The 22,827-nt window shown below is 43.5% G+C and overlaps 1 protein-coding gene across 4 annotated transcripts in view; it reads right to left on the bottom strand.

The window, feature by feature from the left end:
* Positions 1–4,467: 4,467 nt before the first annotated feature.
* The window catches only part of plekhm3 (pleckstrin homology domain containing, family M, member 3), a 117,971-nt gene continuing 99,611 nt past the window's right edge, over positions 4,468–22,827 (bottom strand). For 3 of the 4 annotated variants that reach the window (XM_072578567.1, XM_072578569.1, XM_072578568.1), the window contains exons 7-8: positions 19,367–19,524; positions 4,468–7,041 (exon numbers count right to left, since the gene is read on the bottom strand). In XM_072578567.1, the coding sequence (XP_072434668.1) occupies positions 6,867–7,041; positions 19,367–19,524 (333 nt within the window). In that variant the 3' untranslated portion in view covers positions 4,468–6,866. The remainder of the gene's footprint in view (positions 7,042–19,366; positions 19,525–22,827) is intronic. The other variant, XM_072578571.1, reaches the window with a different exon arrangement.

The following is a 22,827-nucleotide window of genomic DNA, read 5'->3' as shown; positions in this document are numbered from 1 at the left end:
AACATTGTCAGTACAGTCTCAATCAATGGGTGGGATTCAGATAGCTTCCCAGTCAGATCTGGAGTCAGGCAGGGCTGCCCTCTCTCCTGCCTTGTTTGTGTGCTGTATAGAGCCATTTGCCGAGTCCATCAGGAAGGATGCGAGCCTGAGAGGGGTGACTATTCCTGGCAGTGGGGGCCTGCAGGTTAAGGCCTCCCTGTACATGGATGACGTCGCTGTTTTCTGCTCGGATCCGCTGTCCTTGCACAGACTCGTGTGCATATGTGACCAGTTCGAACTGGCCTCGGGGGCCAAGGTAAACTGAGGCAAGAGCGAGGCCATGCTCTTCGGGAACTGGGCCGACCAATCCTCAATCCCCTTCACCATCAGGACCGACCACCTGAAGGTGCTGGATATTTGGTTCGGGGGGGCTGGGGCGTGCGCCAAGTCTTGGGAGAAGTGTATCAGCAAAGTGAGGCAGAAACTAGGCAGAAGGAAGCTACAGTCGCTCTCCATTGCAGGACAAAACCTGGTCATCAGGCGAGATGCACTGTCATTGCTGTCATACGTGGCACAGGTCTGGCCTATTCCCAGAACCTGTGCCATCACAGTCACCTGGGCCATCTTCCAATTTACATGGAGATCAAAGATGGACCTGGTCCGAAGGGACTCTATGTATAAAGATCTGGGCAACGGGGGAAAAAAAATACACCCAATGCCAACCTCACGCTGATGGTCACCTTTGTGTGTGGCTGCATCAAGCTGTGCGTGGATCCCTGCTACGCAAACACCAAGTGTCACTACATACTGAGGTTCTACCTGTCCCCGGTGTTGCGAAGGATGGGCCTAGCCTCGCTGCCGCGGGATGTTCAGAGTAGTTGGACCGTTCTGTATCACCTGTCCTTCATGGAGAAGTTTATGAAGAAAAACACCTTTGACCACAAGTCCATCAGGAAGTGGTCAGCACGTAGTGTCCTTGAGACCCTTCGGGAAAAGGAGAGGGTGGATGCTATCGAGCGGTTCCCTGAGCAGACTGTCAAAGCCATTTGGCAGAATGCCTCATCGCCAGAACTTTCCAACAAGCACCAAGACGTGGCTTGGCTGGTGGTGAGAAGGGCTCTGCCTGTGAGATCCTTTATGCACGCCTGGACTCTCTCCCACACCGCACGCTGCCCTCGAAGCGGCTGCGTGGGGGGTACGAGACTGTCACACATCTCCTTCTGGAATGTGCCTATGCAGAAGAAGTCTGGAGAGGAATGCAGTGGTGTTTGTCGAGGTTTGTCCCGAGCAGCACCGTGACGCGGGATTCCGTGCTCTACGGCCTGTTCCCCGGGACGCACACCCAGACGAACATCAACTGTGCCTGGAGGATCATCAACTCGGTGAAGGATGCTCTCTGGGCGGTCCGAAACCTGTTGATCTGCCAGCAGGAGTTGACCCCGACTGAGTGTTGCAGACTGGCACATTCCAAGGTCCAGGACTACGTGTTGAGGGATGCACTGAAGCTTGGGGCAGCTGCTGCCAAGGCGTGGTGGGGAAAGACCACTGTGTAACATCTGCCCGCCTAAGAAGAACAGGGGGCCCACCCAGTAATTTGGGCTCCGCTGACACTTCAACTAAACATATGGATAGTAAACGTACAGACCTGTATATACGAATGATTACTCTATCTCTGTATGCAAAGAAATGGAATGTTTATGTATGTATGTATGTATGTATGGCATGACCAGTTGAACAGATCATCAAAATATTTATAAATAAAGTATATTTTTGAAATAAAAAAACAGAAATCAGTGATGTACAAAAGGCCAAATTGTAAGAATGCAGATTAGTCAGAAGGCTGTACATCTTGAAGATATCACAGTGAAAGGATAAGGGAAGTCAAGGAGCACTTTGAACATGGGTATGTATGATTTTGAATTTGATGCTCAACACCAAACCTGTACTGAGCAGAAGGATTGTTTCACGAAATCACAATACCGTACAGGTCAAAGGGAACTGAAGCACTTGCTTGTATGGAAACCCTTCACGGCCAAAGTGAGACCATTGTTTTGCAGCTTTCAACAGTAGTGTGGTAGGAATGAAATCGGAAACTGCCAGTAAAATTCACAGAATCTTCACGTCATAAACTTAGAATTTTACCCAATGATGCCGATTATCGAGAACACCTACATCTTCGTATATTCTGGACAATATAGCATTTTTCCCTTACGGTCAAGGAATGGGGAAACAATGCCTGAGGAGCCATGGAATTTCCCAGCAGTAAAGTAGAATTTGATGTAAATCTCGACACAATACATAACTGCCCAATGTTGAGAGGTTGTGTATAGATATACACATACAGGGTCTTGTCCATTTATCTATCATTCCACATAACAATAACATGGTGCGGACTCTCTGGAAGAGGGATCCCATGCCTTTGCTCCTCTTCTGCAATCTTTCCTTCATAGAATGAAGTTATTTTAAAACAAAAAGAGAGAATGTTTTAGGCTGTGTTTTTTTTTGCATGCGTTTTTTGAGATTGCCTCATTTTTAAAAATAAAATCCACCCTTGCTCTAGCAAAATGAAACGGTGCTGGGATGTTGAAGGAGGGGAGGAATCCACCCCTTTCATAAACTTTAAAATAACAGCTAGTGCTTGTCTATTGAAAGCGAGGTTCCATTGGAATGAAGCAAACAGCGTTCCTTCCTCTGCTGAATCGTCTAATTACACCCAACTACCCCCCCCACCTCACCCAGTCTCTTTGTGCAGTGAGGTAGGCCATGAATGGGAGGCTCCCACTCCAAGCTTTCACAGGGCTGGGGCCTTACACTGCATTGCAGCTGCTTCGATTTCCTGATGGCATTTTCTGTCTGGGTTGTGGAATCTCTCTTCTGCCTCCCCCCCCCCCCATATTTACCACGCACTCCACCCTCCCCCCCCCCCCCCCCCCACCCCCCCCACCTCATCCCCACACCTCCCCCACCCAAATGAATCTTGCCTGCCTGCAGTACACAAGGGAAGCACAGAAAGCCCCCAAGGCGCTTGCTACAGTGATGCTATTGTGTGGCTCGACAATGCACTAATTGGAAGCGACAACGAGGCACTGAGACCGCTCAAGTTTAATTTGCGAGATCCTCAGTTTTTTTTTAAAAATAAAAAAAATCACCCCAGCAAAAACAGCTTGACGATGACAAAAAAAAATCAGTTGAGTTCACACGAAGTCCCACAAGTTAAACAGAGGAAACGAAGCGTAGTCAATCACCATCCCCACCTCAAAATTTCCACCTACCTACCCACCCCCACTCCATCCCCCAAAACATCAAAGGGGCTGACAACTCCAATGCATGGGGAACGAACACGGGTACTACAAATGTGCTGAAATGTTAGCCACCTGTGAAGGTAAGCTTCCACCAAAGTGGAAAATCCTAATCGTGTGAACCAATCAAAAAAATACTGTGCGAAAAGCAAGCAACGGAAACCAGGCTTTTCAGTTTGCGCATACATTGTCTCCAGAACGAAACACTGTGCATTTTCTGAGGGAACACGTGATTGAGAGGAGACCATTCAATCCCTTGAACCTGCTGCACCATTCAAAAGTGATCGAAAGGCCAGCTGAAAAAAAATCTCCCTTCCGCGTCCCCCCTCCTTTTCATCTTGGTTTTGAGGGAGTGCAGCATTGTTGGAACAACTGTCTTCTTGATAAAATGTCAAACCAGCGCCATGACTATCCTGTCAAGTCAGAGTCATACAGCACAGAAACAGACCCTTCGGTCCAACCAGGCCATGCCGAATGTAATCCCAATCTAAACTAGTCTCAACTGCCTGCTCCTGGCCCATATCCCTCCAAACCTTATCAAAATGTCTTTTAAAACACTATAATTATGCTTATATCCAGTTGTAAAAGATCCCATGGCATTATTCTGCAGACCAGCGACGGCACGGTGGCACATTGGTTAGCACTGCCGCCTCACCGCGCCAGGGTCCCACTTCGATTCCAGCCTCAGGCGACAGTCTGTGTGGAGTTTGCACATTCTCCTTGTGTCTGCGTGGGTTTCTCCCGGGTACTCCAGTTTCCTGTCTCAGTCCAAAGATGTGCAGGTCAGGTGAATTGGCCATTCTAAATTGTCCATAGTGTTAGGTGCATTAGTCAGAGGGAAGTGGGTCTGGGTGGGTTACTCTTCAGAGGGTTGGTGTGGACTGGTTGGGCCGAAGGGCCTGCTTCCACACTGTAGGGAATCTAATCTAAATCTAACAACCAGCTGATGCAAACATTGAATGCTGGTGAAACTCAGCCAGTCTGGCAGCATCCGTGGAGAGAAAAACAGAGATAACGTTTTGAGTCTGCTGATTCTTTAGAGTCCATTTCTGAAGGAGGTAGAGATCAATGAAGGTAACACAGATCAGGGATCAAATTTGGGATCTTCCTGCTTTGCAGCTTCTGCTGAATGACAGCTCTTGCTTGGCTCAGTGCAACACAATTAATAAAATGCAAAATACTGGTGCGATAGAATTAAACAGCTTTATTTTCAGATCAGCTTTAGTGGCTCCAACCTTACAAAAATGTATCTCAGGATAATTCCTCCTGTTAAGATGTATGTACATAAATATATTATTATATTATAAAAGCAGCAGACTTCAAATTTAGAGCTTTACCAGCATAGCAAGTAATAGATGACAGATAGGAGTTCGCACTTGTCCCTTATAGCCCCTCCACATCTACAGCAGACTCCTTGGTTCATGTGATGTAATCCTATCTTGGAAAGGACAAGACAGACTGTGAGTGATCATAAGTTTTTTTTTAAATCGTGAGTGGAGGAGACAATGTCCCACATCTGAAGCAGGCAACAGCAGCGACTACATCCCCCGATGTCCCATGCTTCCATGGACACAGTCTGCAGCCTAACGTTGTGTGCCAAAATGCTACAACAGTTTCACTTCCAGTTCTTCCATCAAGCTTTCTCTTGCAATCATTTCTGCTTTTCACCTGTTTAACCAGCAATGCCACTTGCTTAATGTGCTCAACAGCACCTTCCACAATAAATGTATCATTTACATATGCATATTAGTGAGACCAAGGACTTTTGGATTCAAAGCCAAATGGAGATACAGATTATAATCTGTTGGAAGGGTTAAGACAGTGGCTGGTGTTGAGTTTCAATGTGATCTCCGCATCCCCTCTCCCTATTGAACCACCAGAGCCTACTCATCTCCCAAGCAACTTACTTGGGAACCATATTTCATTGGTATTGCACCTGAGTTACACCCTCATCCAAAGTGGCTACATAACCCATGCTGAAATTCTATATCTACCAGTTGGTTGGATACACTCAAAAGGTGCCATGTACAGGTGCCAATTGTTACCAGCAGTAGCCAGAATCTAAAACAAAACACTTACTATAGATCAGGGGATCAATCAGGCTTTTAAAACAAAACAGCTTTTAAACTCACTATGTACCAGATACAAACATATTTTGAACATGGCTAAAAATTCACTTCTCAAATTGTGTTGATCAAATGAGCAGAGTGGAAAAGTGCAATTCTTAGACACCAAGTGAAACAAAATCTCTGCTATGATCCCTTGGCATTTTGGTATCCCTAAATTCCCATTGTTCCCTAAAGGTCTTTGAGTGTGTGCCCACTGTTATCCCAAGTGCACCTATTTATCCCAGTTCTTGCTTGGAGTGCATAGTCTGGAGTTCACTGCTAATCACTGTAGGCTCGCTCTAATGTAATAGTGATTGTGGAGATCTAAACTCCGCCTGTGGGTTCCAGGTTTACAATGCTGATCAATGTTCCTAGGTGTGCACTGACTCATATTATTTTGTTAACCCTCAGAGTCTTATTAACTTATTAAAATAAAATAAAACAAAATTTCACACTGATTCCTGATCAGACTTTTTGAGCTTAAACCCTTTGATTTTCACCCTGTTGCTCACTTTGACCTGTCAACTCCACCACCATCTCCCCTTTTCTTTTTGATGATTAATCCTCGGAATGTTGCAAGGTTCAAAGTTGTGAGAACAGGTTCCAAAGTTGGTGGCGTGGCCAACAGTGGCAGGGAAAAGGTGAAATAAAACAAATCAACAATCTGCTGTCCAACCAATTAAGCTTTTAGAATAGATCAGATGCTGCAAGAAAATCGATGTTAAAATAATTTTTCCCATGCACTGGTTGACCTGTAAGTAATGGAGACTATTTATGGATCTTGAATGGCGATTTCATATTTTCTAGAAGAATTGAGAATACAGAAAGGAAACTAACCTGAAGGGAATCCTGGAGGGTCAGGGGTTTGGTGGTGTATACATCCTGTTCCTCTGGGATACACAGTCGATTTAGTTCGAAGGAGAGGCTTATTGCCAAAGGGAAATGGAACTGTTTACCTCTTTGGCACATGGTGCCCACAAATACCTCCAAGGTTGGACACGGTAAAAATGAGGTGCAACATACAAACCTGGTCTGCTCTGACAAGGGGGCGTATTTTAAACCCAACATAAAAACACAATGACATCAATGTCACCCCACACAGACTGGAATGAGGCTGGGAATTTGGCACCAAGTTAAGTGGAATTCTGTACACCGCTGGAAACCAATCGTGTCACTCAAGCGTTCTTGACTGTCGAGGGCCGAGATGGTGGATATATGACAACAAATTCACAACGGATATATTTTAACAGCAACCTACATTGTGCATTATAATGTAGAAGGGGCAGTCTCCTGCACTCAATTCATCTTTCGATACCATACCTTCTCCCACCTCATCCAGCTTATTTTAAAATCACCAAAAGATCCCCCTTCAATTCACTGTGTTCCTGAGCACAGGGATCCGAATGCACCCAGCCCTATTTCTTCATCCACGAAAGATTAGATTGACAATTCTATGTTTGAGTCAAGGCTGACCTAGACATCAGCTGTTTGGGCAGGAGAATTCGAAAGCATCGCAAAACTCAAAGTCGCCATCCAAGTCCAACGTGCGCCAGAAAGAACGCGGCTTCTTCTGCAGCTCCCTGTGCACACACCGTGGGCAGGGAACACTCCTCGACTTGCACTCAGCGTGGAACACAGCTCCGCAAATCTCACACCTACAGAGAAATAATAAAGCCTGTGTTCACAACCAAATTGGGACGTCTTCTCAGTTTATAATCAAAGCAAAAATTAAATCTGATTTCAACAGGGCCCATCCCACCACCTCAGGATGGTCCAAACAGCTATGCAATCAATTAAATACTTAGTGAATGGTAATCACAGTTTTAATCAAATGAACTAAAAGATTTTAATAAGTATTTAATTTAAATAAAGGCAAAATTTATCCCAATACAACAAAAACAGCCACTCTGTTCCCTATTCCAGTGAAAGTGCCATCAAGTTAGTCTCACTCATCTGTGCTTTCCCCACTGCCTGCAAATTATTCCGTTTGAAATATGCAGGCAATTCTCTTTTGAAAGTTGCAATTGAATTTGCTTCTGCCACATTTCCACAAACTGCATGTCAATCATAACCAACAGCACTGAGATGTGAACAATATTCTAAAATGATATACACAACAATTAGTGTCCTCAGTAATTGTTTCACAACTACATTCTGAAGTCACAATGTTATAACATATGAACAGATGCATTGCCAAGTTGTATGACCTTTACGGCAGTAATTAAGATGAACAGTAGTAAGAGCATAAGAAATAAGAAGGGCATTTGGCCCCTCTAGCCTGGCCCACCATTCTGTAAGATCATAGCTGATCTACCCCAGGCCACAACCTACATTCTCTCTCATATTTGTGCAGAGCTTGGTTTCATGAACCAGATGTATCTGCACGTTGACTGGGGTGCACGGACCCTCCCAGCAGATGAATGGTCATGCAGCTTATGGGAACATTGGCTTCAACTCCACTCCGGAGCCAGCTCCTCATAACCCTCAACTTCCTGAATGTTCAGAAACATATCTACTGCCTCTTGAAATACTTTATGTGATTCAGTCCCCACAACTTTCTGGGGCAAAGAATTCCAAACATTTACTACCCTCTGGGGAAAGAAATTCCTTTACGTTCCAGATTGAAATGTATGCCCCCTTATTCTACGACTAGTTTTCACAGTTCATAGCATTAGTTTTTGATTGGATACTCTCGTTAACGATGGGTAGGTTCAGCCTTCTCATCAAGACTTTGATTGATACCAGAATGAACAAGTAGAAACAAAAGTAAGCTCAAAACTAACACCAAAACTTGCACATGCTTCATTGGAAATGTAATGTGGGAGAGATCTATACTTGCTTGCTGAGCCAATAAGCTTTACACCCAAATTTAGTCAGGTGTCCAGATATCATGTCACCACACAGTGATGCAGTTGACACCCTGACAAATCAGACAGCTAATGCCAACTTACTTTCTAGTACCACACGTGAAGATTGGGCCTTCAGAAGAGTTACTGGAGTTTGTGGAACTGGACCCCTGTACAGGAGAGTGCAAATTATCTGAAGCAACAGCAGCAGCAAGAACCTCCCATGACCAGGATTCATTTTTGTTTCTTCACTCCTGTTAGTGACCATTGATGTATGAATAGCAAACAGTTCAATAAAGTCGTTCTTCACTCTGACCCATTCATGAAAACCGAGCAAGGTGAAGGATCAAAATCCACCAACTACCTTTGGCGCTGTGTATTTAAAAGCATCAACTCTTTAGGTTAATCATTACTGATAAACAGCAAAACAATTGCTGCCTTCACAATCCTGTAAACCAGAGATTGAAAACTCAGTGATTAACTCCCCGACTATTTCTTACAACATAACCTATCAATTTGAAATGCTTAGAGTGTGACACCAGATATTAAAAGGCACAAAGAAGTGAGCAGAGTGTGAGGCCAGGGCAGAGGTGCCCTCGAACTTGCTAATTCTGTCAGGGAAGCACTCCTCCCTCCTCCAAGCTCCCAAAGTAAAGTTATTTGTTTAAAACCTTATCTTGGCCTCTTCTCCTAGTAGATGCCCATTTCAACACTGGGTGAACCTTTCAATCATCTCAACACAACATCTTAGGTTATAGAAACATAGAAAATAGGAGCAACATTAGGCCCTTTGATCCTGCTCTCCTATTCAATATAATCATGGTTGATCATCTAACTCAGTAACCAGTTCCTGCTTTCGCCCATGCCCTTTAGCCCCAAGAACTACAGTGGAAATTTGATTATCCGAACGAGGTGGGCGGGCACTATTTTGTTTGGATAATAGATTATTCAGAAAATTGATTAAATGCCTTTCCTCCGAGGCTCGGAGTTTTAAAGTCTGCTCTCCATTCAGGAGACTAGCAGCAGCACACAGCACGAGAGGCCCCCCCCCTCCCCCTCCCAAAACCTGGTCCAACCCCACCCAACACCCCAAACCCGGCCATCCCCACCCACAATTCAGTCCACACCTAACTCGGACCAACCCTGCTCCCAATTCGGTCCAACCCCATACCCTGACCCCAATCCCATCTAACCCTGCCCCCCAGCAAAAACTGCTGCTGCTGCAGCTTCCTTTGTGGGGTAAGTCTCCAAATAGCACACAGACACAGCCATACACACAACTTTTTACTACAAATTTTTGTCAGGTTCCACATTTGCCCTGCACAGGCCAATGTTGGAGAGATTATTCCTGGGAAGCCAGAGGTGGTTAGGGTACACCCCTCTGTAGAACTCCAGGGTAAGTGTGGGAAGAGTGAGAGGGCGGGAGGTCAGTTATTTGGAGACCATGCCTGTTTAAATCACTATCGGAAACACGTCTTTGATGTAATGTTTCTATCGGGACCTAGAGATCTCCTTTGGATAATCCAATTTTTGAATAATTGGTATTCGGATAATCGAGGTTCCCCTGTATATCTAATGCTTCTTGAAAACATTCAATCTCTTAGCCTCAGTCACTTTATTACAGACTTTCCTACAACTCACCACCCTTTGGGTGAAGAGATTGTGCATCTCAGTCCTAATGGCTGACACAGTTGTTAAACTGTGACCCCTTGTTCTGGACTCCCCGGTCATCAGGTACATCCTCCCTACGTTTACTCAGTTCAGTCCTGTTAGAATTTTGTCTGTTTCTATGAGAACGCTCCTCACTTTTCTAACTGATCCAGTCTCTCTACATACCTCAATCCTGTCTTCCCAGAAATCAGCAGGTAAACCTCAACTGCGCTCCCTCCTTGGCCAAAAGATCCTTCCTCAGTAAATCAGAACTGTACACTGTTCTCCAAGCGTGGTCTCACCTGTACAACTTCAGCAAGACATCCCCGCTCCTCGACTCAAATCCTCTTGCTAAGGCGGCCAACATGCCTCTTGTCCTCTACACCACCTATGCACCTGCATGCTTACTTTCACCAACTGGTGTGTGAGGATGCCCAGGTCTCACTGGACCTCCCCCCCCCCCCAAATCTATCGCCAGGAAGGATCTACTTCCTGTTTTTTTTTCTAACAAGGTGGATAACCTCACGGTTTATCCACATTATACTTCACCTGCCAGGCATTTGCCAAATCACCCAATCCGTCCAAATCACACTGAAGCATCTCTGCACCCTCCTCACAGTTCACCCTTCCACCTAGCTCTGTGGTCTGCAGACCTGGGAGATATTATATTGAGTTCCCTCTCCTAAATGATTAATAATTAGGAGAATCGCACTGATCCCAGTGGTACCCCGCTAATTATTGGCTGACAATCAGAAAATGATCTGCTTATTCCTGTTCTTTATTTCCTATCTGCCAACCAGTTCTCCATCCATGTCAATACACTAGCCCAATCCCATAAGCTTTGGTTTTACATGCTAATCTTATCATTATATGGGACTCTATCAAACGGCTTCTGAAAGTCCAAGTAAACCATATCTACTGATTTTCCCTCATTAACACCACTAGTAATGTCCTTGAAATATTCCAATGGATTATTCAAGTGTGATCTCCCTTTTGTAAATACAGGCTGACTGTGTCCAATCCTGCCACAGCTTTCTGCTATTAAACTTTTTATAAAATGATTCTAGCATTTTCAGCTTTTAGTCATTTTTAGTCTCCAGCTTGGATTATTTCTGTCACTTAACAATGTTTAAGACTTTCTTTTGAATATTTATATACAAAGAGAACAAAGAAAATTTACAGCCCAGGAACAGGCCCTTCGGCCCTCCAAGCCTGAACCGATCCAAATGTACTGTCTAAACCTGTCGCCCAATTCCTTAGCATCTATAACCCTCTGCTCCCCACCTACTCAAGCATCTGTCCAGATGCACCTTACTGTGTTTATCTCTACTGGCAACGCCTTCCAGACACCTACCACCCTTTGTGTAAAGTGCTTTCTGCGTATATCCCCCTTAAACTTTTCACCTCTAACCTTGAACGAGTGACCTCTCATTCTTGAATCCTTCACCCTGGGAAAATGCTTCTCTACCCACCCTGTCTATACCCTTCAGGATTTTGTAAACCTCAAATCATGTTCCCCACAATCTCCTTTTTTTCTCATGAAAAACAATCCCAACCTACTCAACCTCTCTTCATAGTTAGCACCTTCCATACTAGACAACACACTCGTAAACCTTCGCCAAAATATAGATGAGAATTTAAAGGCTGTAGATCACTGATTAAAACCTTTGGAGCACAAGCCAGTTATCCACACTCCAATTCTTCTTCTTAATAAACACACACTTCTCAACAGTACAGTCGGTGTTCTTACACCCCCAAGGACAATGGCAGTTAAAGATGGCAGCTCACCACCAGCTTCTCCAGGACAATAGATGCTGACGTAGAGGGACACCCACATTCCAGAGCTCTTTGAACCAATGCGAAGAGTTTCTCCACACCTAGCACTCAATCCTCCAGCTCAGAAAGTCATGATCACAAGTCCTGTTCCAGTGAATTCAGTCCACAGTCCAGCCTGATACTTGAAGGACTACTGCACTGCTGAAGGTGGTATTTTCTGCATGAAACATTGAACCTAGACCCTGTTAAGAGTCCCAGTATTATTCATGAAGAACAGGACATTTCTTCCAGTGTCTTTTCTTTTTAATCATTCATGGGATGTGGGTGTTGCTGGCTAGCCCAGCATTTATTGTCCATCCTAATTTTCCCAGTAGGCAGTTAAATATCAACCCCATTGCTGTGGGTTTGGAGTCACATGTAGGCCAGACCAGGTAAAGATAGCAGATTTCCTTTCCTAAAAGGAGCATAAGTGAATCAGATGGGTTGTTATATCAATTGTCATTGTTATATGGTCACCATTAGACTTGATTTTTTCAAATTCCAGTCTTTTATTCACAATGGAATTAAAATTTCACTAACTGCCATGATGGGATTCAAACCCACGTCCTGAGAACATCAGTTTGGGGCTCTGGAACCAGTAACATTACCACTATACTCTCAACATGGTTAAATTAGTGAATAGTGACCTGTTTATCAATATCTAAAGTAGGTTTACTTAATTACTATTTTTGGGTATTTGGTATGGGCAAATTGCTTGCATTATTCCCTGACTACACTTCAAAAGTACACGTGGCAAAGAACATTCTGGAATCATGAAAGGTGCGATATAAATACAAGTTGATTTCAAGTCTCTTTTTTCTCTTTCTGATTTTATATATAACCAGATCACTTTTCCGCACCATCCCTGGTACAGTGCCCTCTGTGACAGTTTCTAAGCTGAAATGCCTTCCATTTGGTTACAAAATGGAGAAGGCAGCTGCACTGGAGCGACACACCTTTAACCAACGCAAAGGACGTGGTTCACCCAGCCAGCTGGGCTTCGTTTCAAAAGAAAATGGGGTGTTGCTGATGGACCACTAATCCATCCAGCCACCTGCACTCAGCTGTTTCGGCCTTGTTTGTAGTTTTTGTGACTCTCAGAAGAGTAATTGTTGGCCTGTGCTTGGTGAATCACACACTTGCTTTGAAGAGAAGCACAACACAGAAACACTAGAGAGAAAAAAAAGCCTGGTTCAGACTGTTTAAACAAACATTAAGTAACAGTCTAGTTGATGAGGCGTAAGAAGTTTGCCTTGTGCTAATACTACCAATTCATAACAGACATGAACAGGCTTTACAAAATAACCAAAATCAACTGCCTTTATCATGCCTTTTGTGTTATTTCAGAAGCAGCTATGTCACTAAGGGTAATAATAACTTATTTTTCCTGTCTTACTACTGCTAATCCCCATCAAACCTCCTTGATCTCTTTATTTCCCTCCAGCTCTAATCCAACAATAAATTCTCTGATCCCTTCCCTTTTGTGCTTCTGTGAACTGACACGGGATGTTCTCCTGTGTGTGAAAACACAGTACATGCAAGTCGTGGCTCTGTCTTTCCTCAGTCAGAAGGTGCTGGTTAAAGTCCCACTTCACAGACCTGAGTACCTAACCTAGGCTGACACTAGACTGCTATTCTAATGGACAGCTGCACTGTCAAAGGTATCATTCAAATGAGACATTAAACCAGGGCTTCCCAAACTAATTTTTGTTTTTTTGGGTGGAGGAGGGGTTGGAGAAGACTCCTATTAGGCTCAGCAAACACCTTTTGGCTGTTTTGAGCTTCAATCCACAATGACTACTGTGCAGCTCCAAACTAGTGCCAATGGCTCCTTTACATTTTGTATAGTCAAACAGCCTGATGTTGGAGGCCTGAACCCTGTCGCAAGTAACTTTAGTCAGAGATTTTAAACTAAAACGCATTCGGATAAAACAACTCTCCAGCAGCCAGTACCCCCCCACCACCACCCCACAACCACCCACACATTAACACTCCCCTCTTCATGGCTCTCACCAGCATCTCACCCGCACCAAATTCTCACAGGTAACGTCAATCAACCCCTCCTCCCCACCCCCGTCCATAACCCATACCCAATCACTCAGACATTTCACCCTCCTTCCCTTAACCACTCCCCGCTAACCCCCCCCCCCCCCACCCCCTCCCCTCTCAGGCATTGTCACCAACCAACCCTCACTCTCATGTGTGGGGCTCTTGGCTATTTTGCAAAAACAAAGTGGGGTCACCATAAGAAAATAAAATCTCTACAGTGCAGAAAGAGGTCACTTGGCCTATCAAGTTTGCATTGACCCTCCAAAGTAGCATCCCACCCAGACCCACACGTTGCACCCCACCCTATCCCCATAACAATGCATTCACCAAGAACTGAATTTTAATTTTGATCAATGCTGACAGGGTACCTTGGTTTTCCCCGAATTACTGGTGCTTGAGCAGGAGCATGAGGCAGGCTGACCCAATGCCCTGTTATCTCTCTGTGGTGAATGTGAAGTATGAAGAGCAGGGGTGATTCCCTTTACAGTCTGGCCTCCCTCAATTAACATCACTAAAGCACATTATCTAGTCACTGTCACGATGCTTTCTGTGGATGCTTGCTGTGCACAAATTAGTTGCCGTGCTTTCATTACAATAGAGACTCTACACTCCAGAAGAAAAATTAGTTAGCTGTGAAGTGTTGTGGGTGTCCCAGGTTTGAAAAGCTACTGTGTGAACGTTTAATATTTTGAAATGCAGGTTTTATTCTTCTCTTTTCTCATTTCTTTGCCCCAATGTTACTCACACTATTCTAAAATTTCTCAGCACTGTTCAGTCATTCACACCGCAGAGCCATTGGTCCCGGTCAGATGCATTATCTTCTCGCATCTATTGCTGGTGAATTTAGGGAAAAGACCATTCCACAAGCTACAGTGTTAGCAAAGACCCCTCAGAGTCTGCAATCTGTTCAGCATTGGAACTAAATAAACCAAAAACAGCAAAGTCCCGCTTTTCACCTGTGACCTGGATTGAGTTAGTTATGCCCTCAGCTAGATTAATCGTCCTCAATTCTGAGCACCGCACTTATAGGAAAAGTGTTACAGTACTGGAGAGGCTGCAGAGAATGTTTACTGGAGTGGTACCAGGGATTAGGTTCTTCAGTTAAGCAGAAAGGCTGTGGTGTTCTTTTCAGGGCAATGGAAGCTCAAGGGAGATTTAAATTTCCTCTAGAGACTTTGGTAGATTACATAAGGAGAAGCGGTTGCCACAGACAGGAACAGGAGAAATCAGAGGACAAAAATTTAAGGTAACTGGCAAAAGAAATTTGGGCAGGGCATGAGAATGTTTTCAAATGTACTGAATGATGGTGATCGTATTGCATCCATGATGTAAGCAGGTTCAATAGTAATGCTCACAGGAAATCAGAAAAGTATTTTAAAAGGAATCATTTACAAGGCTAATGAGAACAGAACAAAAGGAGTAGGAATGATCACCCAGAAACCCAGCATAGACATATTGGGTTAAATGACCACTTTAGGTACATACTGCTTTAATTTCATAATTGCAAATAATGACTGAGATTCAACTTGCTCTTTGCTGAGTGTTGAGTTGTTATGTATCATGGTTATAGGGTAATTGTCTGCGAGTTTCACAGAGAATGGAAATAGGGTCATTTGTTACACAGCCTAAGGTAGTGGCCAATTTTTTAATACAAAGATTGCATAACAACTACTAAGTAATTATTTAATCTCACGATTTGGAGATGCTGGTGTTGGACTGGGGTGTACAAAGTTAAAAATCACACAACACCAGGTTATACTCCAACAGGTTTAATTGGAAACACACTAGTTTTCGGAGGGTCGCTTCTCCATCAGGTGGTTGTGGAGGCCACAATTGTAAGGCACAGAATTTATAACAAAAATTTGCTATAAATTCTGTCTCTTACAGTTGTGCCCTCCACATCTACCTGATGAAGGAGCAGCGCTCCGAAAACTAGTGTGCTTCCAATTAAACCTGTTGAACTATAACCTGGTATTGTGTGATTTTTAACAGTTACTGAAGATTAATCACAGGGAGTAAAGGCAATCATGATTAAGACAACAGAATTTTGACTATAGTACCCATGAGAACTCCACCGATCTTCGAAATAGCGCCACTAGATCTTTTACACCCACCATACAGGCTTCAGATTAATGTTTTAGCTGAAAGATACCATTTTGCACAAAGCAGCAAGTAGAGGTCCAAAGGTCTTCTCCAAAAATCAGCTATGGACAGTCAGCTGCATGCATCTCTCAGGCGATATGCGGTTAATATGTGTGATTTAATATATAGTCCTCAGTACTGATCAGCAGTGGCTTTTCTATGTGATCTCCCTGATCTCCAATTGTTACATCCTGACTGTATCCTCCCCCAGCTCTTGATGACCTGGTGGCATTGTCGCAAGATTATTAATCCAGAAACTCAACTAACGTTCAGGGGACCTGGGCTCAATTTCCATCACAGCAGATGGCAGAATTTGAATTCATTAAAGAATTTGGAATTAAGGATGACCATTGTAAATTATTGGAAAAACCCATCTGGTTCACTAATGTCCTTGAGATAAGGAAATCTGACATCCTTACCTGGTCTGGCCTACATGTGACTCCAGACCTACAGCAGTGTGGTTGACTCTTAACTGCCCTCTGGGCAATTAGGGATGGGCAATAAATGCTGACTGCATCGTGTGAGTAAATTAAAAAAAAAACTTATCTTTCTGTATTCCTCCAATTCGCACTTCACCTTGTGCACCACCATTTACTTCAGTAGCAGCTCTGCCTTCAGCTGTCTGGACCTCAATATCTGGAATTCCTCCCTTACACCTCTTCCCACTTTCTCAGCTTTTGTGGTGTTACATAAAAAGCGATTGTTTTGACCAACAGGTCCTTACGTCGCACAACATCGAATTTTTTGGCGTCAATGCTCCTGCGAAGTGCTTGGAATGTATCACCCTTTTAAAAAGGTGCTACATAAATGCAAGTTGTTATTTGCTATTGAGATCACTCTGTCGCTATAATAATATTTAACATCAGCATTGAGTGCACTGACCAAGAGTCAACAGCAGAAATCGTGACAAGAATTTTTAACTGTTTCTGTGTTGAAACAGTTCCCTTGTTTGCTATGGAATTAACTCACAATGACCACAGAACTGTGAAATGGAGGGACAGTAAGGAAGCATGTTTGCAAAATGAGTCATATGGACGAGGATCAGAAACAGAAAGGGCTTGAAAAATCAGCTTGCCCTGACACGAAACTCAAGAAACTTCACAAAGTGCAGCTGAAAGGAACTTGGTTCTACAGGTGAAAATAATGTTCAAACATAACCCTTCGATCATATTTTACCAGGAAAATGTGAGGACTGCTGGAAAGTTTGAGTCGAAAAGTGTGGCGCTGGAAAAAGCATAGGTCAGGCAGCACCCGAGGAGGAGAGTTGACATTGTGAGCATAAGCCCTTCATCAGGAATGTCACCAGGGCAAGAACCCATTAAGCATGTACTGTACATTCCTTTCATTAAAGGCACTGGTCATTGTCTAATTAAGTTACAGCAACTTGAACAGGCATTATTCTAATTATTTAATGTGGTGGAAGGATTGAAAAGATAGAAAAGTGAAAAAATTAGAATTCATTATATATTAGAAGTAAACACAGACTCATCAATCTCTAATTAGTTCATTTCTGAACTCATGAGGCACCCTATTCAACATGATAAGTCAACGATGCGACAATATACCATTCCTCAATTCCCATTTTTAGCTTGGCAATACAAGCCCCTGTTGTAGAGTCACTCCTTTTCACATTAAGCACAATTAAAGATGGAAGATATGCCTAATTAACTGAAGGCTACATATGCCTACAACAGCAGATTCATATTGTTAAGAAGTCCTCCAGCTTGAAAATAAGAAATTAATTCATGGCCAAAATTCACTTGCCCTTTAAGAGAAGGCAAGCTTACATTGGCAATTGGGATTGAACTTCTAGAGTCATACAGCGAAACAGACCCTTCGGTCCAACTTGTCTATGCTGACCAGATATCCCAATCTGACCCAGTCCGATTTGCCAGCATTTGGCCCATATCCCTCAAAGCCCTTCCTATTCACACGCCCATCCAGATACCTTTTAAATGATGTAATTGCACTAGCTTTCCATCGCTTCCTCTGGCAACTCATTCTACCTACCCTCCGTGTGAAAAAGTTAGCCCTCAGGTCCTTTTTAAATCTTGCCCCTCTCACCTTAAAACTATGCCTGTAGTTTTGGACTCGTCCACCTTGGGAAAAGGACCTTGTCTATTTACCCTATCCATGCCCCTCTTGATTTTATAAACCTCTCCTCAGCCTCCAACGCTCCAGGGGGGAAAGAAAGCCCCCAATCTATTCAGCCTCTCCCTATAACTCAAACCTTCTAATCCTAACAACATTCTTGTAAATCTTTTCTGCACCCTATCAAGTTTAACAACACCCTTCCTATAGAGGGGAGACCAGAACTGGATGCAGTATTTAAAAGTGGCCTGGCCTTACCAATGTCCTGTATAGCCGCAACATGATCTTCCAACTCCTATACTCCATGTTCTGACTTTTCAGGATAAAATCCCATTTGCCCATCTAACCTGCCCATATATATTGTCCTGTAATCTAAAGTACATTATTGGACACAGGCTTCCAGTCACAACCTTTGATCATCGCCATCTGCCTCTGCCAATTTTTGATCCAATTTGCCAAGCTGCCCTGGGCCCTAACCATCTTGTTCAGTTTCCCATGTGAGACCTTGTTTAAAGCCAAAGTTTCTGTCAGAGTATGGGTATAATAAACATGTTTAATCAAGTAATGTTCAACATTTCAACTTTCTAGGGCTCTCATGGTGCAACAGTAGTGTCCCTACATCTAGATCAGAAGGTCTGGGTTCAAAATTCAGCTGCTACACTTTTGCCACAAGAAAGTCAATATGGTGAAGATTAGGGAACATTCTACAAATGAGGAATACAACAGGGATGGGTTGTACCCTGGGATAATGGAGGAGCTCCCACGAACAATAATAAACCGCATTTGTTTAGTGACTTTAATGCAGTGAAAACCCCAATGTGATTCACTGGAGAGCTATCAGACAAAAGTTTACATTGAACCATGGAAATAGACATATTAAGTCAAATGACCAGCAGTTTGGCCAAATTAGTGTCTTAAAGAAGGATATTCAGAGAGGCAGGGAGATTTAGGGGAGGATCCCTGGAGCTTATGGCCCATACAGTTGAAGGCACAGCTATAAATGGTGGAGTGATTAAATTTGGGAATGCCAACATTTCAGAGAGTTTTAGGGCTGGAGGAAATTGCAGAGGTAGGAGTTGGCAAGGAAACTGAGAATTTGAAAACAAGAATGAGAACTGTAAAGTCCATGTGCTGCCATACTAGGAGCTAACGTAGGTCAATGAGCACAATAGCGCAAGTGATACAACATGTTAACAAGTTTGGACACAAGCAGAAGATTTTTAAGTGAGCTTAAAGTTAAACAAGGATGTTGGAATGCTCAGTAACTCTCAATTCCCTTCTCACTAGGCCTAGCCCAATTTGAAAGCAGTCACAGATTTGCAATGTCATCTCTAATCCTAACTCTAACAATCAGTCCACTGAACTATTTAGACACTGGCAAACTCACCTTTTGGTAGCAGTTCCTTCGAAAGGATAAATGATTTGCCCATTGTTGCAGATCTCACAGATGAAACCTTTCTGGCTGCACAGACTGCAGTTATACACATGAGCACTGGCAAACTTATTGATCTTCATTAGGAATGGAGCAAGTTTCCCTTCAAAGACCTTGGGAAGAAATGGGGGGAGAAAAAAACAAAAATCAGAGGTTGTAAGAAATACTTCCAAAAAAAAGGGGAATGAGTCTGCTGCTAAAAGCTCTTTCCATGCCTTTACTATCTTCAGACTCAATTATTCATTCCTGATGAAGGCTTTTGCCCGAAATGTTGATTTTCCTGCTCCTCGGATGCTGCCTGACCTGCTGTGCTTTTCCAGCACCACTCTAACCTAGACTCTGATCTCCAGCAACTGCAGTCCTTACTTTCACCTATTCCAACAGTCTCCTGACCCAACCTCCTTCCTTCAACTTCTGTAACATCAATTCATCCAGTATTCTGCTTCTGATATTCTACCTCCCACAAAGTCCCATTCATTAATTACTCATGTTTGCTGACCAACACTGGCTATCGGTCCTACAGTATTTCAAATTCTATTCCATGTACTCAAATTCCTCCCTGGCCTCATCCCTTCTTATCTCTGCAAAGCTTCCTCAGATCTATGACCCCTAAGGGATCTTGGCGTTAATCCAGTCTTGGTTTCTTGTGCCTTGCATACTTAATTGTCCCATTAATATTGGCTGTGTCTTCAGTTGCCTGGGGCCCAATTTCTACAACTCCTTCCTTAAATCTCTCTGCCTGTTATGATGGTCCCGACAACTTACCTTTTGGCCAAGCCTTAGCCACCTGAAGAATCAATTCTAACAAGGCTCAGTCTGACAGCACTTCAAGTGAAACATTTCAGGGTGTTTTTAATGTTAACAGTGCTAAGTAAATGCAACTTGTTGCTGCACAAGGACAACCATTTCTTCTCTCCTTCTCTACTCTCCTGAAGGCATTACCTCATTGGAATAATGACCGACTGGCCTTGACAGTATCCCACAATCATCCTTCCAAGCGATCATAGGTTGTATGCAAGACCAGACAATGAGAGCTGACAGGCCACTCAACTGCAAAGCTGGATCCCATCTTTAGTCAGGAACTTGCCTTAGGTTCCACTTTCTTAACCCTGGGGTGGCGAAGCCAACATGAAGCCATGATCTCCTGAGACTGAAACTGAACTGAGAACAGGGTCTCAAAGACTTTTATCCAACCTTTTGAGCTTGGCAACAGAAACATTTGCACTGCCTCCCCTGAACGGCATCTTGTGAAATTAGAAAGCCATGGTAAACTGTTTCCTCAGCTTGGCAGAGACCAACCTTGGCTCGTGCTAACATTCCGTGTCTCTAAGTCACAAGATTACAGGTTCAATTTCCATTCTAAAGACCACAGCACAAAATCCCAGATTGACACTCCAGTCCAACAGTGAGGGAGTGCTGCTACGCAGGAGCTCCTACTCTTGGAGCATGATATTAAACTTAGATCCTGTCTTTTTTCTCAGGTGGATACAAATGATGACATTTTGTCAAATAACAGAAGGGGTATTTTCTCCAGTGTTATCCCGCTACTGATACCAGTAACAAAGCAAATTATCTTGTCACGTACACATGGCTGTTTGGGGAAGCTTGCTGTGTGCAATCGGCTGTTGCATTTCCAACATTTGCAACAGTGACCATATGTGCAGGTCAGGTAGATTGGCCCCGCTAAATTGCCCATAGTGTTAGGTGCATTAGTCAGAGGGAAATGGGTATGGGTGGGTCATTCTTCAGAGGGTCAGTGTGGACTGGTTGGGCCGAAGGGCCTGTTTCCATACTGTAGGGAATCTAATCTAATCTAATCTAATCTAATGTCAAAAATACTCAATTGGCTACAATGTGCTTAGACACCCTCAGGTCATGAAATGTGCTACAAAATTCAAGTCAGTATTTCTTCTGTCACTGCAACCTCCTTCAGCACTATTTTTATGATTCAGACTTTCCCACAACAATTTCAACATGTTTACAGCAGATTGGTGATTTTCCTGATCTGTCCAAGACTCCTTTTTAACATAAATCCTTACGTACACCATGAATAGTTAAGTATGCTACAAGCCAATGAATTTAATCCTAGTACACTCCATCAAAGAAAGCATAGGCTCAACCCATGTTCCCCTGGCTCCTCTAAAATACACTTGGGTAAAACTAACAACCACAACTCTCATGTTCTCTGGTTACCAACATTCTTGCTGGTGGAAATAGTCAGTCTTTCACTTCAATTGACTCCTTTACTTTTTATTTTAAGTCCTCTGTTAAATGTCCACTGTACCCTCACTACTTGAGGAACAGCTTCTCCAATTTCTTCACACAATGTTATTAACTCCAGTAAATGTCCTGCCCACTCTCCAAGGTCTGGTCATCCTTTCTAACATGCAGTTTCCAAAACTGGCTACCATACTCCAGCAGAGCCTGAATTGGTAACTTAAAGGCAAAGGTAACTTGCTCAATTTTATAGGCTATTCCTTCATTAATAAAGCCAAGCCCGCATGCGGCCTTTTTTGAAGCAGCCACCCCAGCTAATCCTGCCACCTTCACAGATCTGTATGCAAACTCCAGCTCTTTCTCCTCTTGCTCCCCATTTTAAAATTTTAGAATTTAGTGTGCCTTGCCTCTCCAGTCTCCCTCTCAAAGAAATTGTTCTGAATTAAAGAACATCTGTCACTGTGCAATTTATCGATTTGCTTATGTCCTCCTGACATTTGCTCCTAATCTCTTCAGTGTTTATTACACTTGCAAGCCTTGAGTCATCTGAAAGCTCCGAAACAAAATGTCCTGCATGTCCATGTTGAGGACACTGATACTAATCATCCTGGTGGACATCATTGCACACAACCCTCCAATCTGAAAAATAACCACTCACCACTAATCTCTGCTTTCTACCTTTAACACAAATTCATGTTCATGGTATTACCTACTCTGGAATTACCTAGACTCAGTTTTACAAGTCTATTATATAGTACTTTATCCAATGAACATTCACCTAAAAAAACCCCAAAACTAGTAATTCCACAGATTCTATTATGAGTTTTGAAAAAGATTCCTTATCCAACAATGCCTTTCACAGAATCCCTATTGTACAAAACAAACCATTTGGCCCATCAAGTCTGCACTGACCCTCCAAAGAGGATCTCCCCACTCTACCCTATGCCTATAAACCTGTTTTTCCTATGGCGAATCCAGCTAACTTGCACATCCCTGGACACCATGTGCAATTTAGTACGGCCAATCTACCTAACCTACACATCTTCGGACTGTGGGAGGAAACCGGAACACCCAGAAGAAGCCCAGTAGACACAGGGAGAATGTGCAAACTCCATAGTGTCACCCAAGGGTGAAATCAAACCTGGGTCCCTGGACTGAGGCGCAGCAGTGCTAACCACTGAGTCGCTGTGCCACCCTTT

The sequence above is a fragment of the Chiloscyllium punctatum genome, chromosome 10 (assembly GCF_047496795.1).
Source record: "Chiloscyllium punctatum isolate Juve2018m chromosome 10, sChiPun1.3, whole genome shotgun sequence".
Taxonomy (NCBI): Eukaryota; Metazoa; Chordata; class Chondrichthyes; order Orectolobiformes; family Hemiscylliidae; genus Chiloscyllium; species Chiloscyllium punctatum.
Note: the sequence above shows the minus strand (reverse complement) of the source record. Positions and strands in the feature narration are given on the sequence as shown.